The following is a 13133-nucleotide window of genomic DNA, read 5'->3' on the forward strand; positions in this document are numbered from 1 at the left end:
TATCTGGTCAAACGTAGTTTGGAAATTTCAAAGAAGTTTATTTGTTTTTAGGGGAATTAACATTTATATTTAAAAGCTTTCTCAGATTAACCTTAAAAACCTGGAATATCCTAGAATTAAGATACATCCAAAAATTTTTACATAAGGATTGAAGGTACCCTTGAATAATTTCCAATGAGTCGCTTCTTAGTCTAACGTAAGATTATCAGTACGAAATATAAAGATGAGTTGCGAGAGAATAGTTTTAATTCCTGGTCCAAAATCAGATTTAGTTGAAAAAGACAGGTTAAAGGTACTTTTAACAGTAAAATTGTGAGATTATAAAGAAAAAGAAAAAAGTAAATTTATACATTGACAGGATAGTATGAAGCAGGGGACATCAGGGCTGGCTCAAACATTCTTAAAGTGTGGCAACCTCGTCCCTAGGTCTTTTTTTCTCTTTCTGACAATTTTCGACGGCGAGATTGTTAGCCGTCATTGTCTTGTCATTTACAGGTTGTTTCGCGCAAAAACATATACAGGATACAGCTAAATGGAGGTGGCACATGCACTACCTGATTCGCCGTCCTTGGCAAACGTTTAAAAATTCTCCTTGCAGTTAAAAACATCCAGGCTAAACCCAACCTTTTCCTCAGGACTAAATAATAACTTAATAAATAAAAACCTAACAAGTCCTGGGAACGAAGCTGGGCTATATTATATTCAAAGCAAAGAAATGTAATGTCAACATCATGTTCAGAGCCCCCTTTTTTCGGTCAATTTTTGTTTAACTGTATCAAATTATTTTTCAATTGTCAAACGATTGTTACAAAAGAGAAGGAAAAACAACTGTTTGAACGGGACTTCGATCACTAGCACTCTTTACCACGGGTGTTTTGGACATCGCGTTTTGTATTTAGATACAACATTTGCATTTAATTAAGAACACCCAAGGTTTGTCGCAATTTTTAAACATAAAATCCGCAGCCGAGCTCAAATGCGCTTTTGACACGGTATTCTCTTGCTTTTAAAGGATGTTCACCCTCGTCCCCAGGGTTTTACCAAAAATCCATAGGACGAGGGTGCATGGATGTTGAATGAATGTTTTGGGTTAAAAGTCAGGAAAAGTTGCATGTAAAACTATTACTTGGAAAACATTTTTAAGGAAGGCATGACGTAGACAGCATGCGTAATGCTTGTGTCTTCGTTTGCTGTTAATTCTACTTCTGTATTGGCTTCATAAAAAATGTGAACTGGGCTTTAATTTTGATTAAATTGAAAACGCCGTTGCAAAAAACAGAAAAAGGAAATTATTCCATCACTTATTTTTTTCTAGATAAATCTTGTACCGACTAAAATACAAGAGCTGCATCTATTATTTGTTGCAATAAGAAACGACAGAGGTAATTAGAACCCATTATGATTTGTTATGGATAGAAAGCAAACCTTGTCCCCGGGCTCTTCTACGCCTATGATGTTCTAATAGGGTGAAGTCCTAGGGACGAGGTTGAATCGAATCGAACTAAAGCTTTGGTTTACATAGATACTTATCAAAGAAACATTATGGCTTAGTGGTTCTCTCTGGTATCAAGACATTTTTCTGCGGCAGTGTCATTAGCAAAACTACTCTACTACTTACATATTTTTACATAGTCTTACACTTTTCCTGAGTTTGTCTTCCTTTGCTAGATTTTATTGTCGACACTATATTTTAAAATTGGGATATTCTCGACGGACTTCACTACGCTTGATGGAGGCGCGGGTTCTTGTACTGAACTGAACTAAGCTTAATGAAGCCATTACACTTTTTTCGCTAGTTCGACTGGATTCGGTTAATAAAACGTAGCTCATTCTAAGGAAAATCGATCAAAATGGTTACTTTACAGAGTGCATCTTTACCATCTTTGCCAACAACTAGCAATGCAAGCGAAATTACAAAGTATATAAAGCAAAACATTGACCTTAATCATGGTCAAGAATACAGATCAGAAAAAGTCAAATCAAGGTCAGGACATTCTTTTGACTCTTATCGCAGCGACGATCAATGGAAGCTTAATATGCTTCGAAGAATGGGTCAAAAGCAATGTGGCTTTTTCGCAAAAACAGATATTCCTTACAAAGAATGCGGAAATGTCGAATTGTTTTCAAGACGTTTAGTACTTAACAGCCTACAAAAGCTTGGTTATAACTTTGAAAATAAGGTTAATTTCTTCTTCTTCTTCTTCTTCTTCTTCTTCTTCTTCTTCTTCTTCTTCTTCTTCTTCTTCTTCTTCTTCTTCTTCTTCTTCTTCTTCTTCTTCTTCTTCTTCTTCTTCTTCTTCTTCTTCTTCTTCTTCTTCTTCTTCTTCTTCTTCTTCTTCTTCTTCTTCTTCTTCTTCTTCTTCTTCGTCTTCATACTTGTCTTTTTGAAATATTTGCAGGTCAACCTTCATAATACAGAACCAGGACTTGAAGACAAAAGTAAAGAAAATGGCGACGTTGAACAGGTAACTATTATCTTTTAATAGCAACAAAAATAGTAAAATAAATATTTAAAATATTCACTTTTCGATTATGTAGGGAGAGAAAACAGTTAGAAAGAACTCGAGTCGTCCTCGCCAGAAAATGGAAAATGAGAATGGCATGTCAGAAATAAAAGAATGTTTGCGAAAAGCGGAGAAGAGGATAGTTTCTGTAAAAGCTGGTCAACCACTCAACGCTTACATACAAAAAGAACAAGAGGAAAAGGTATATTTCTAAAAGCAAATAATTTGCATTTTAGTTTACAAGTATAGCAACAAGCTTTTTTATCTTTATTATTATTATTATTATTATTATTATTAACATTTATTTGGGTTCAATTTTGTACAAAATTGTTCTTCTCCCTAAAATGAAATATAAAAATGAAAAAAAATTATAGATTAAGAATAAATAAGTGTTCAAAAAATAAATTTTTTTATATACATTAAATAAAAAAGAAAACCGCGATGAGAAAAACTGAAAAGGCTTGAAAGAAATTGAAACGCTCAAATCGACGAGAAATTAAGAAACGATATATGGAATCAACCTAAATTGTAACTAGACAAAAAGCAGAGAAAACGATAAATGGCCTTGAAAGTAAGGAAAATATAAATAAACTATAAATAAAGAATAAATAATTGTTCAAAAAAATATTATCTTTTTATATATATACATTATAAAAACCGCGATGAAAAGCAAAATTAAAAATAAACTTGAAAGGCTCGAAAGAAATTGAAACACTCGAATCGACAAGATAAATAGAGACGATATTGGAATCAACCTAGATAGGAGTAACTAGAAGAAAAACCCAGAGAAAACGATAAATGGCCTTGGAAGTAAGAAAATATAAAATAAACTAATTGAATTATGAAAAAAAAAAATATTTCATATATATACTTGGCTAGTCGCAAAAGGAGAAAAGGCAAAAGTAAACACAAGCTGAAAATGAGTAAGGGTAGATTGTGAACAGGTCGATAGAATATTGGCACCCAAACTTCGGCGAACAGAATTCAAACAGACAAGACTCTAGCGACTGCCTTATTTAGATAAAATTGTTTTGCTTCTTTAGTAAATTTTTCTAGAGTTTCAATAATTTTTATACTATCCGGGATTTCATCGTAACACCGTGCTTGGTTTTGAAAAGTGCCATTTCCAACATTTTTAACAAGAGGCTCCTTCGTAGAAGATCTCAAATTTCGTGTTGGTACAACAAACTCTACGTTTAGATAGCTTGGATGGTTGTTATCAATTCTCGATTTGTGTACAAGTTTACTTATACTGAATTCAATATGTTCTTTTACGGGAAGCCATTTTAGATTCGTGACTTCTTGCAGATTAGCATAACGGCGGAGAACGTAACCAGCAGCCATGTTTTGGATCTTTTGTAGCCGACATATCAGATAATCAGGTATTTGCGAGAAGACAACATTACCGTAACTTATCCTTGATAAGATCAACGTTTCCGCCAAGGTTTTGCGTACATGGAAAGGTGTGAAACGACTAAACTTTCGTAGAGCACGTAGTGTTGAGTGCGAGGATTTTATAACATTGTTTATATGGCAGGTCCATGATAGATTTTGATCGAATTGAATGCCAAGTAACTTAACATTTTCTTCCTGCTCGATTGACATACCAGCACAACGACAAAGATAGCTTCGGTCAGAATCAGATGCTCTCAGTCGCTTAGAATGGAATATGATTAACTTAAGCTTGTCACTGTTGAACAAAAGATTGTTTTCTTTTGACCAAGCTAGAAGGTTATCTACATCATTTTCCATATCTTTGATTGATTGAAATAGATCTCTGACTTTGCAGTGTTTATATAATGTTGTATCATCAGCATATTGGATACTGGCGGAGTTGATTTGATTTGATAACTCGATGACGTAGAGGTTAAACAGGACAGGGCCAAGTATGCTACCCTGTGGTACACCGTAAAACATTGATTTTAAAGATGAAATTTTGTCTTCAATTTGAACGTATTGTTTCCTATCTTTCAGATAACTTGATAATATCTTTAAAGCACGAAATGAAAAATTCATATCACGTAGTTTCAGCAGCAGATTTTTGTGATCAATCGTGTCGAAAGCTTTGGAGTAATCGATGAGGATAGAGAGTGTCACTTCACTTTTCGCCATTGCTTTTTTTATGTCGTCACGAAGCTTAAGCATCAATGTGGTAGTCGTATGACCTTTGCGAAAACCGGATTGTGTTTCATTGTAAAGTTGATTACTTTCGATGAATTCACATAACTGAGATAAGATTACTCTCTCGTAGATTTTTGACAATACTGGCAGTACTGAGATTGGACGATAGTCCTTTGTGCTAATTGGTGTGTCGATCTTTGGTATTGGGCAAACACGAGCAATCTTCCATTGCTGGGGAAATATTTCTTTGTTGATGCAATTGTTAATAATATGGACCAGAGGGGATGTTATGAATTCTGATACTGGCTTGATAAATCGTATTGGAATATTGTCATGACCACTGGAGCAGTCATTCTTGAGGTTTTTTAGTATTTTATTTATTTCATTGTAAGTAGTATGTTGAATTTTGAACGATTGTTCGTTTTCAGTAGTTTTGATATCATCTGGTAATGTAGACTCGACGTTTGATTTCCCAGTTAGGTTTGCTGCTAGATTGCTAAAATATTCATTCATTTCTGAAGGATCGTGTTTGATTCGTGTTTTTTGATTGCTCAGAATACGATGAATAGTATTCCAGACAGATTTTTGATCCTTTGACGATAACGATTTCTTGAAGAACGAGTTTTTTATTTCCTTCAATGTCTTTCGATAATTAGTGCGTTTTTCTTTATAGTCATTTTGTAATTTAGATCTTCTTGGGCTTTTTTACGATAAAATTCCAGTTGGTTTCGACTGTCTTGGATGGCAGGGTCTTTCATCCACGGAGCGATCGGGCGTGTTAGCTTTACTCGCTTCAGTGGGGCATGACGTTCAATACAGGATAATATGAGATGATTCAGTGTATCTATTTGTTCATCTGGATCATCGAATGTAAATATCAAACTAAATGGTAATTTTGAAAAATCGTCGATATAGGAATTCATATCCAGATTTTTTTCGTCATGAACGAATTTATATCGCGGTTCGAAACGTTCTTTTTTAATGCTAAGTAGAATATATGGCGTGTCATGATCACTTATTTCGTCAGTAATAAGCACGTCACTGTTTGTCACTTTACCAGGAATGTTAGTAATAATATGATCAATGAGAGTAGCTCCCTTTCTGGTTGGTTTATTGACATGTTGATACAAATTGTACGAATTTAGTATGTCTTTATAACGTTTGGTGGATTCTTTTTCTTGGCCTTGAAGGTCAATGTTCATATCACCGGTTACAATAATGACACCGCTCCATTTAATAGATATTTCGGCTATCAATGTTTCAAAATTATTGAGCCATTCGATCTTTTGCTCTTCCTTTGAGCTTGGTTGATATACTGTAATTAGAAGGTAGGGTGTATTTTTGTTCCGACCACGAAATTCGACGCATAAAACTTCCATTGAAGAATGTTTTGTCAAATCATCTCTCGATTTAAAGTGTAGAGAATCTTTGGCATAAATCCCAACTCCACCCCCTCGAGATTTTCTGTTTTTGAAAAGTGTCTTATATCCTGGTATGTTGACGTAATCTAACTGTTCCTTGTTGTCTTGAAGCGAAGTCTCGCTTAGGGTTATGATGTCAAAGTCATAAATGTTTAACATTAAAGAGAATTCTGTGAATGTCGATAAGAGAGATTGGGTGTTTATATGAGCGATAGACGTTTGATTGCGATGCTTGTTTAAAAGCTTTAGATGACTGTTCTCGGTAGTTATTGGGTTATCAGTAGTGTCTGTGTTAAATGCGATATTACGTACGCCAAAGTAGGGAAGCTCTGATAATATACATCCACTACATGTCCATTTAACAACAATTCTGGATGTCATACGATTCTGTTCAAAGATGGGAAGGTTAGAACATGATGCATGTGTAAAACATAAACACTTAATACATTGTAAACGTTTTCTATTTGTTCCAACTCCTTTATTACACTCAGTGCACTTGGATGAACCAGGTCCTGGATTCTCTTGAATATCTCCTGACAAAATTATGTTAAATGTTGATACAGAGTTCGCATAATAAACGATAGGTGATTTACCTCTCTTTATCTTTGTACGAATAACATTTGCTTTATAAACGTTTGTATTATCTTGAGATGCAACATCATTAAATGACAAAGTGTGAAAGATGCCAATTAAAGCAATTAAAACGACGATATTTCTCATGTTTATAAAGTTATAAATGCCTGGTTTCTCCGTTCGATGTTATGAGAGAAAAAATGTGTTTTGAGTGTAAAAAAGATTTCTCCAACATGTAAGCAAAAAGTACATAACTTGAAAAAAAATTCAATATTCACCACAAAAAAACAAGTCAAAACCATTAAGCATGACTAGTATAACCAGTAGCGTTATTTCGATCGATTTCGTCATAAATATTCAAGTTGAAGTAAATCGAATAAACAAAACAAATTTATAACAACTTTATAAAACCAGAACACGTCTGCTCTCTCCCAAAACGTTTCCACTGGTTGGTATGTCAGAAGAAGGTCTAGTTACGTAATTACAAGGTCCGTGGTTCGGTCCACAGCACGCCATGTTTAGCAAAGTGCCTTTACCACAACTACGGGTTAACGCATGCCATGTGAGAGAAATTCGGTAGGTACTTAATGTATACATTCTGAACACAGGACCCATATTGATAACAGCTACAGGTTAACCCATGCCTTGTGAGGGAAAATAAGTTGTCAATGGCGGTGTATACCTAATGTATACATACAGTGCTTCCAACACTGAAGTGGCTATATCCTGCATAAATATCTTATATAATAATTTTATATAATTTTTTTTTGTATATGCGCTGCTGATGTTAGTAAAATCTGCACAACAACCTAATATTTTACCTGAGTAGATTCTTCCACGGGCCTATCGACTAGTTCGTAATAATAATACCATTTTCACAGTTGCCCTCATTTTCATTTGCCAAAATTCCCCTTGGCTAGAAAAGGTTTATTTGAATGTACGCAATTGGAATTCAGAATAAATTTTGTCGAATACCGCGTTTCGGAAACAGCGAACAAAGAAAAATGATATACAATGTGTCTGGTTCATAGGAGCTGCGTTTAAAACAAGAAGAAGAGAAAAACAATAATACACTGGATATGCTTTTAATAGATCCACTGGAACCAGGCGGCATGGAGGTTGCCATGACAATGGGAAATGGCGACAAGCACGCTAAAAAGGAGTATGTCTTGCTTATTTTTTGCATTTAAACTATAGTCTTGATTGTGATAAGCACTCGCTAAGTTTTCCAAATTTTGAAAAATAAGATATTAAAAAAAACAATTTGCAGCCAAGAAACTAATTCGCTAAGCTAGCTTGAAAATTTTTCTTTTTTCTAGACTTTCTGAACGAATTAAAGAACGTATCCTCATCAAAAATAAAATAATTTTTCAGCCAAAAAGGTGAGAAAATAGTTGTTTGGAAGTCCATCCTGATCAGCAGATTATAATCTTTTGTTGCACTTTTTTATCTTTCAGACCTACACAATGTCGTAAAAAGTCAAATTTTGTGAAGAAGCTGGACTGTTTAATTTCACTCTTAACCAGCATAAACAATTTGAAGATGCGTGACTTAAAAACAAAGGTGATGGAGTTGCACTACTCCTCCCCCACTTCGCTAACCTGTCTCTTCTTTGTGTAATTTGCGGAATCAAAACTACGCCCCTTATCGTTCAAATTAGTATCTCCTATGTTTTTTCATCATTGACATAATTAAACTTTTAGGTACCGTTATCCAAAGAATCACTAAAAATACTTCGCAAGCGACCGCTATGCGATCCGTTACAACCTAATCGACTTAGCAGGAAATCTATTATGGTAACCAATAATGTAGTCCCACCTGCTCAGCATTTGGAAACTAACAAAACGAACAGGCTTTTACCTCCTATACTTTTTGAAAACACAAGTCGACTGGAATTAGCAAGCCCAGCGGCGACGACAATCCCTCGGAAAAGGTTTGTAACATCCGCTACAATTTTTTTTAAATGAAAAGGATGAATACGACAAAATAGGAATTTCTCTTTGATTTAAGATCTTACATTCTTCTTCTGTGGTCTAAGTGTTGTTCGTTAAAGGATTGTTCTTTTCGCTGTTTCTGAGAATTCCCTCACTAAAAGGCTAAAAATGGTCCTGACGTTGGCTGTTGTTCTTAGCACGACCGTGGTCTGTATTTTTGGTTGGTTTTAACTTGTTCTCCAAAATAAACTTATAAATGTGCATGGCTTATGTCCAATTTTAGCTCCCATCTTTAAAATATATTATATTTTGACTTTGATAATATTCTCACTATATAAAAGTATTATATTTGATTTTTTCAACTTATTCCCGGGTCTTCCTAGTAACGAGGTTGAATTGAATATATAAACAGGGAAGATAGAAAACTTAGTAAAGTATTCAACCCCGTCACCAGGGGTCGTTAGCGGCCATCGGGCAACAAACCACGGGGACAAGGGTGTGATATATTCCGTATCTAATTCATTCGTCAGAAATTTTCACCAACGACACAAGAATTCTCCCGTGGTCCCATCCATCAATGTTACGAAGATGGAGACCTGGGACGATTTAATGTCAACGGAAGCCAACTCATCACGCACAAACAGCGCGACATTGGAACTGTTAAACAATAATTTGAGAGGAGCATCACGTACGGGCGTCATTCGAAAATACAGCATGTACAAACGGTACACATTTTTTTAATATTTGTATCTCCTCTTTTTTCTCATATTTGTAGTGTACAGTCAAACCTGTATATAGCGTACATGCCATAAAGCAGACATTTGTAAAACTTGTCATCCAGGGGATTTTGTATCTTTTTTGACATCGGACGGCGATACAAACATGTTGGTTTAGCCGTTCTGGTTATAGAAAAGCAACAACAGGCGCAGGGAACGAAATGGATATCTATTAATTTTTTTATGCATCGTTTACTGTCAATTCCTTATAAAGTAACCTTTACATAGAAAACACCTGCACATAGCGGACATTTTTTTTGGAAACACAGGTGAATGCTACATACAGGCTGCATCAGCATTATTTTTGTTTAACTGTTAACCAAACCAAAAATTTTGCTCAAAGTAATACAACTGTCATTAAATAGTATCATTCTGACAATCGCCAATCGAGTTAAAAGAAAAACAAGTCTTTTAAACAAAAAAGTTACATTCACAAATGTGTACTTCACAAATTAATGGCCCTCAACTGTTCTGTATGACACTGGTGTTTCTCTTGGATATGAGAGGAGTAACTGTAAAAAAGGCTAACGCGTATTGCGTTCGTTTAGACGAGTTGCATCATGGAAAACTGCGTCTGAAATTCCGCCATGGCAAAAAATATTACAAGAGCATCGTGACATTTGCGATAAAGGTAAAAGAATCGCTTAGAAATTAATTACTTCACAAAACTTTCGTCTAGCATTCAGCCTAACCTATCTGACTTATTTGATCGTTTTTGACTCGTTTTTTTTGACTCATTTAAACTTACAAGTTCACTTTTTAGTAAGATCTGATAAGAAACATCGAGCCAAGGTTTTGCCAGTCAAGAGTTAAAACAGTATTTTTCTCGGAATATTTTATTTCAATACTTTGCTTCGTCATACTCCTCGATATTTCTACAATCATTTACCATTCTTGAAATGAAATTTTAATAAATTATCATAATCTTTTTTTAGATGGACAAAATACACGAGGCAAACATAGGTAAGTACAACCTTGTTCCCAAGACCTTTTCATAAGAGTTGCAGCAAGTTCGACTTGTAAAAAAAAATTGTTGCATTTTTTAGAAATGATACGAAATCGCGAAAATTCGGTGCTACATTGGAGAAATTAAAAACTGGATTTGAACATACAAAAGAATTTCATGCGAATAAAATGAAAGAAGAACTGGAAAACAGGATCGAGTAAACTTGTTTTTGTCGCCATTTTGGAAAACAACAATGTTTAACCTAACTCTTATCGGTTGCGAAAATAAAAGCCCTTCGGGGAGGCTTAATAAACACTTAGAAAATTATAAAGAAATTTTAAACAAAAAATAAATTTCGGGGCAAAATTAGAAGCTATCTTCAGTGCAAACAATTATTTCGAAATATTTGGTTTAATATTCAATTGCTTTTACGGTGATTGAAACATTATTTTCATATTTATCTGCCGTATTTTGGCTCGTTGCTAGGGTAAAAAGTTTTCTCAAATAAAGTCTTTAAAATGTATTTTAATTATTTCACAAGCAAGTTATGAAAAAGAGATAACAAGTTTTGGTATGGTTTACACATTAAGCCTTTCGTATGACACGCAGGGCGTATCATCTTTCTTAGCATTTTGAAAAGACTATGTCTTAAAATACTGTGATCTATGGACACTCTAAGTATTGACAGGTTGCCTCCTGCGAAAAAACAATCTGGACTCGTATGAAAAATCTTTATTTAGAAAGTTATTTTTTATATTTTTACAAAAACTTTCTTTGTCTTCAAAGTTGCGCTAATGATGAGAAATAAATGACATCCTGAACCAGCACTAAAAACTTGTAATTGTTGTTATTGAGATAAGTATAGTAATTAAATTTTGAGATTTATGTAAAATGTTTAAAACATAAACTGAACTAGCCAAAACACATTTTTACCCTATATGCTTTGTCGAAACTGTTGAATACAATACTACACTAAGAGCTAGTTCATGATGTCATGCATAATTAGTGGAACTTCTAGGTCGAATTAATAGACAACCTTTTAGTTCTTTCATATAAAAATTAACTTGTTTTTGTTGCGGGAAGTAAGTTTTAGAAGTAGAATTGGTATTTGCTATGTTCGCTACAATCTCGTCTCTAGAAAGGAAAAAAGAAGCGCTGGGAACGAGATCGATGTTCGCTATTCCTTTATTTACATGTAAAACATACAATATAGCTTTTCTCCTAATTTGAGTAACGTTTTAGGGCGTATAGAATACAGTTTGAATCGTTAAAGCTTGGTCATCTAAAAGAACAAGATTTGAAAAAGATGAGAAATGATGTCAATGAATGGCGGCACAAGATTAACATGAGTGGGGCGCGGCCACCATTGTGGTAAGTAAGAAGTTGGAAGTTACCTATATTATTTATTATGATATAGCTGTGTTTAATACTTGAGATACAAACGTATAAACCTTTGAATACCAACGATGTGTCAAAATACCGTTCCGTACAGGGTTCATTCTTTAAATCTCAATATTTCTCATAAAAGGCGTTTTTGGCTAGCACAATTTCGCACGTAGTGTAGTAGATTTGCTTGCGGCTCGCAATTCTGGCGACAGTGGATCGAATCCTTTCACTACAAGTCAGTGCGTTACCGATACACCTGCACCGTGCTTTAATTATATTACACCGATATGCCCATCCGACATAATCGGAGGTTAACTCGGGGCGAACCATTCTAGCAAAGAATGCGTATGGATGCAGCCTTTCTAATTCAACTTTTTTAGCGTCATGCCGGCAAACTTTTATTGCATGTCAGCAATTTATATTACGTGTTGCAATCGCATGCTTCTATAAACAAACCACAGTTTGATTAAGAGAGAAAATAAGAGCAAAACTTATGAAAGTTTAAGTTGCGCTAATTTGAAGATTCTCTCTTAAGAGAGAAAATAAGAGCAAAACTTATGAAAGTTTAAGTTGCGCTAATTTGAAGAAAAAATGCGAAACAAAAAGTTGCCGACGCAAAGCAGAAATTTTTGTAAACACGCAGGAAAGTGCCGTAGAGAATTAGACTGCGTAAGAATGTGACATGATGAATCTCCATTCTTAGACATGACCATGCAAAAAATATATCCCAGTGCTGTCAAGTGTCATAAAATACGCAATTTTTGTGCTGGTAGGTTCGAGCTGCTGCAACAAGAACGAGAAAACTGTCAACTTCAAGATGATGACCAAACAACTGAAAAGTTAAAACATTTGACAAAATACAATGACTTGAAATATTCTCCATGCATTCACGTAATATACAGTTCGTTGACCATTCTCGTAACTTTTGTTCCTTCCTTACTGCTAAGAAAACTAATGACTCTCTCCCCTCATCTTTTGGCGAGGCTTTCAGCAAAATTATTGTGAATTCCAACAGAGGTACGATAACTATAACTTTATTGCCTCTTCACTTCTCTCAGTAGACCTTTTACCTTCTCAATTTTTTTTGGTTAATCAAGTCGTATTGATTTATTTAGGCGAAATTATGTCTGTTGGTGTATTCTCTCCCTTTGTACGAGTTATGCGCCCTTCACATGCTAGATGCTGTCAAGGTCAAGATTAATTTTCGTTTATTGCACCATATACCTCTTGACACGTGTTCCAATAGTCTGACCTCTTTAATTTTTTTTAGTTTTTCGTCTGTCACATATTGGAACTACCAGAAGGATGCCACAACGAATGGCTTGAGGAAAGAAAACTTTTAAGAAGAATCTAAGTAAACACAACCATATTGTTTTTTTTTTGTTTTCACAGGGCTGGCTTCAGTTCTAAACTAAATTGTGAATTAAAGGTGAATTTTGAGAAAAGCGATTTTAATCGATCCTAAAACCTGT

General features: G+C 34.7%; 2 protein-coding genes across 2 annotated transcripts; both read left to right on the plus strand.

The window, feature by feature from the left end:
* The first annotated feature begins 1694 nt into the window (after positions 1 to 1694).
* On the plus strand, positions 1695 to 9694 carry LOC130657070 (uncharacterized). Its single transcript, XM_057460035.1, has 9 exons — positions 1695 to 2180; positions 2400 to 2465; positions 2539 to 2706; positions 7651 to 7781; positions 7939 to 8001; positions 8077 to 8182; positions 8323 to 8552; positions 9084 to 9278; positions 9616 to 9694. Exons 1-9 carry the CDS (start codon positions 1851 to 1853, stop codon positions 9692 to 9694), a joined length of 1368 nt encoding a protein of 455 aa, XP_057316018.1. The 5' UTR covers positions 1695 to 1850.
* Positions 9695 to 10911: 1217 nt separating this feature from the next.
* On the plus strand, positions 10912 to 13025 carry LOC130657716 (uncharacterized). Its single transcript, XM_057460727.1, has 4 exons — positions 10912 to 11646; positions 12435 to 12552; positions 12777 to 12851; positions 12932 to 13025. Exons 1-4 carry the CDS (start codon positions 11582 to 11584, stop codon positions 13013 to 13015), a joined length of 342 nt encoding a protein of 113 aa, XP_057316710.1. The 5' UTR covers positions 10912 to 11581; the 3' UTR covers positions 13016 to 13025.
* The last annotated feature ends 108 nt before the right edge of the window (positions 13026 to 13133 follow it).

This window comes from Hydractinia symbiolongicarpus, chromosome 9 (assembly GCF_029227915.1).
Source record: "Hydractinia symbiolongicarpus strain clone_291-10 chromosome 9, HSymV2.1, whole genome shotgun sequence".
Taxonomy (NCBI): domain Eukaryota; kingdom Metazoa; phylum Cnidaria; class Hydrozoa; order Anthoathecata; family Hydractiniidae; genus Hydractinia; species Hydractinia symbiolongicarpus.

Coding starts and splice junctions, on each gene's coding strand:
- LOC130657070 (XM_057460035.1), top strand. CDS start 1,851: ATGGTTACTTTACAGAGTGCATCTTTACCATCTTTGCCAACAACTAGC. Junction 2,466..2,538: donor AAAATGGCGACGTTGAACAG/GTAACTATTATC, acceptor TCGATTATGTAG/GGAGAGAAAACAGTTAGAAA. Junction 8,002..8,076: donor ATAATTTTTCAGCCAAAAAG/GTGAGAAAATAG, acceptor TTTATCTTTCAG/ACCTACACAATGTCGTAAAA.
- LOC130657716 (XM_057460727.1), top strand. CDS start 11,582: ATGAGAAATGATGTCAATGAATGGCGGCACAAGATTAACATGAGTGGG. Junction 12,553..12,776: donor AATATTCTCCATGCATTCAC/GTAATATACAGT, acceptor TGATTTATTTAG/GCGAAATTATGTCTGTTGGT. Junction 12,852..12,931: donor ACATGCTAGATGCTGTCAAG/GTCAAGATTAAT, acceptor AATTTTTTTTAG/TTTTTCGTCTGTCACATATT.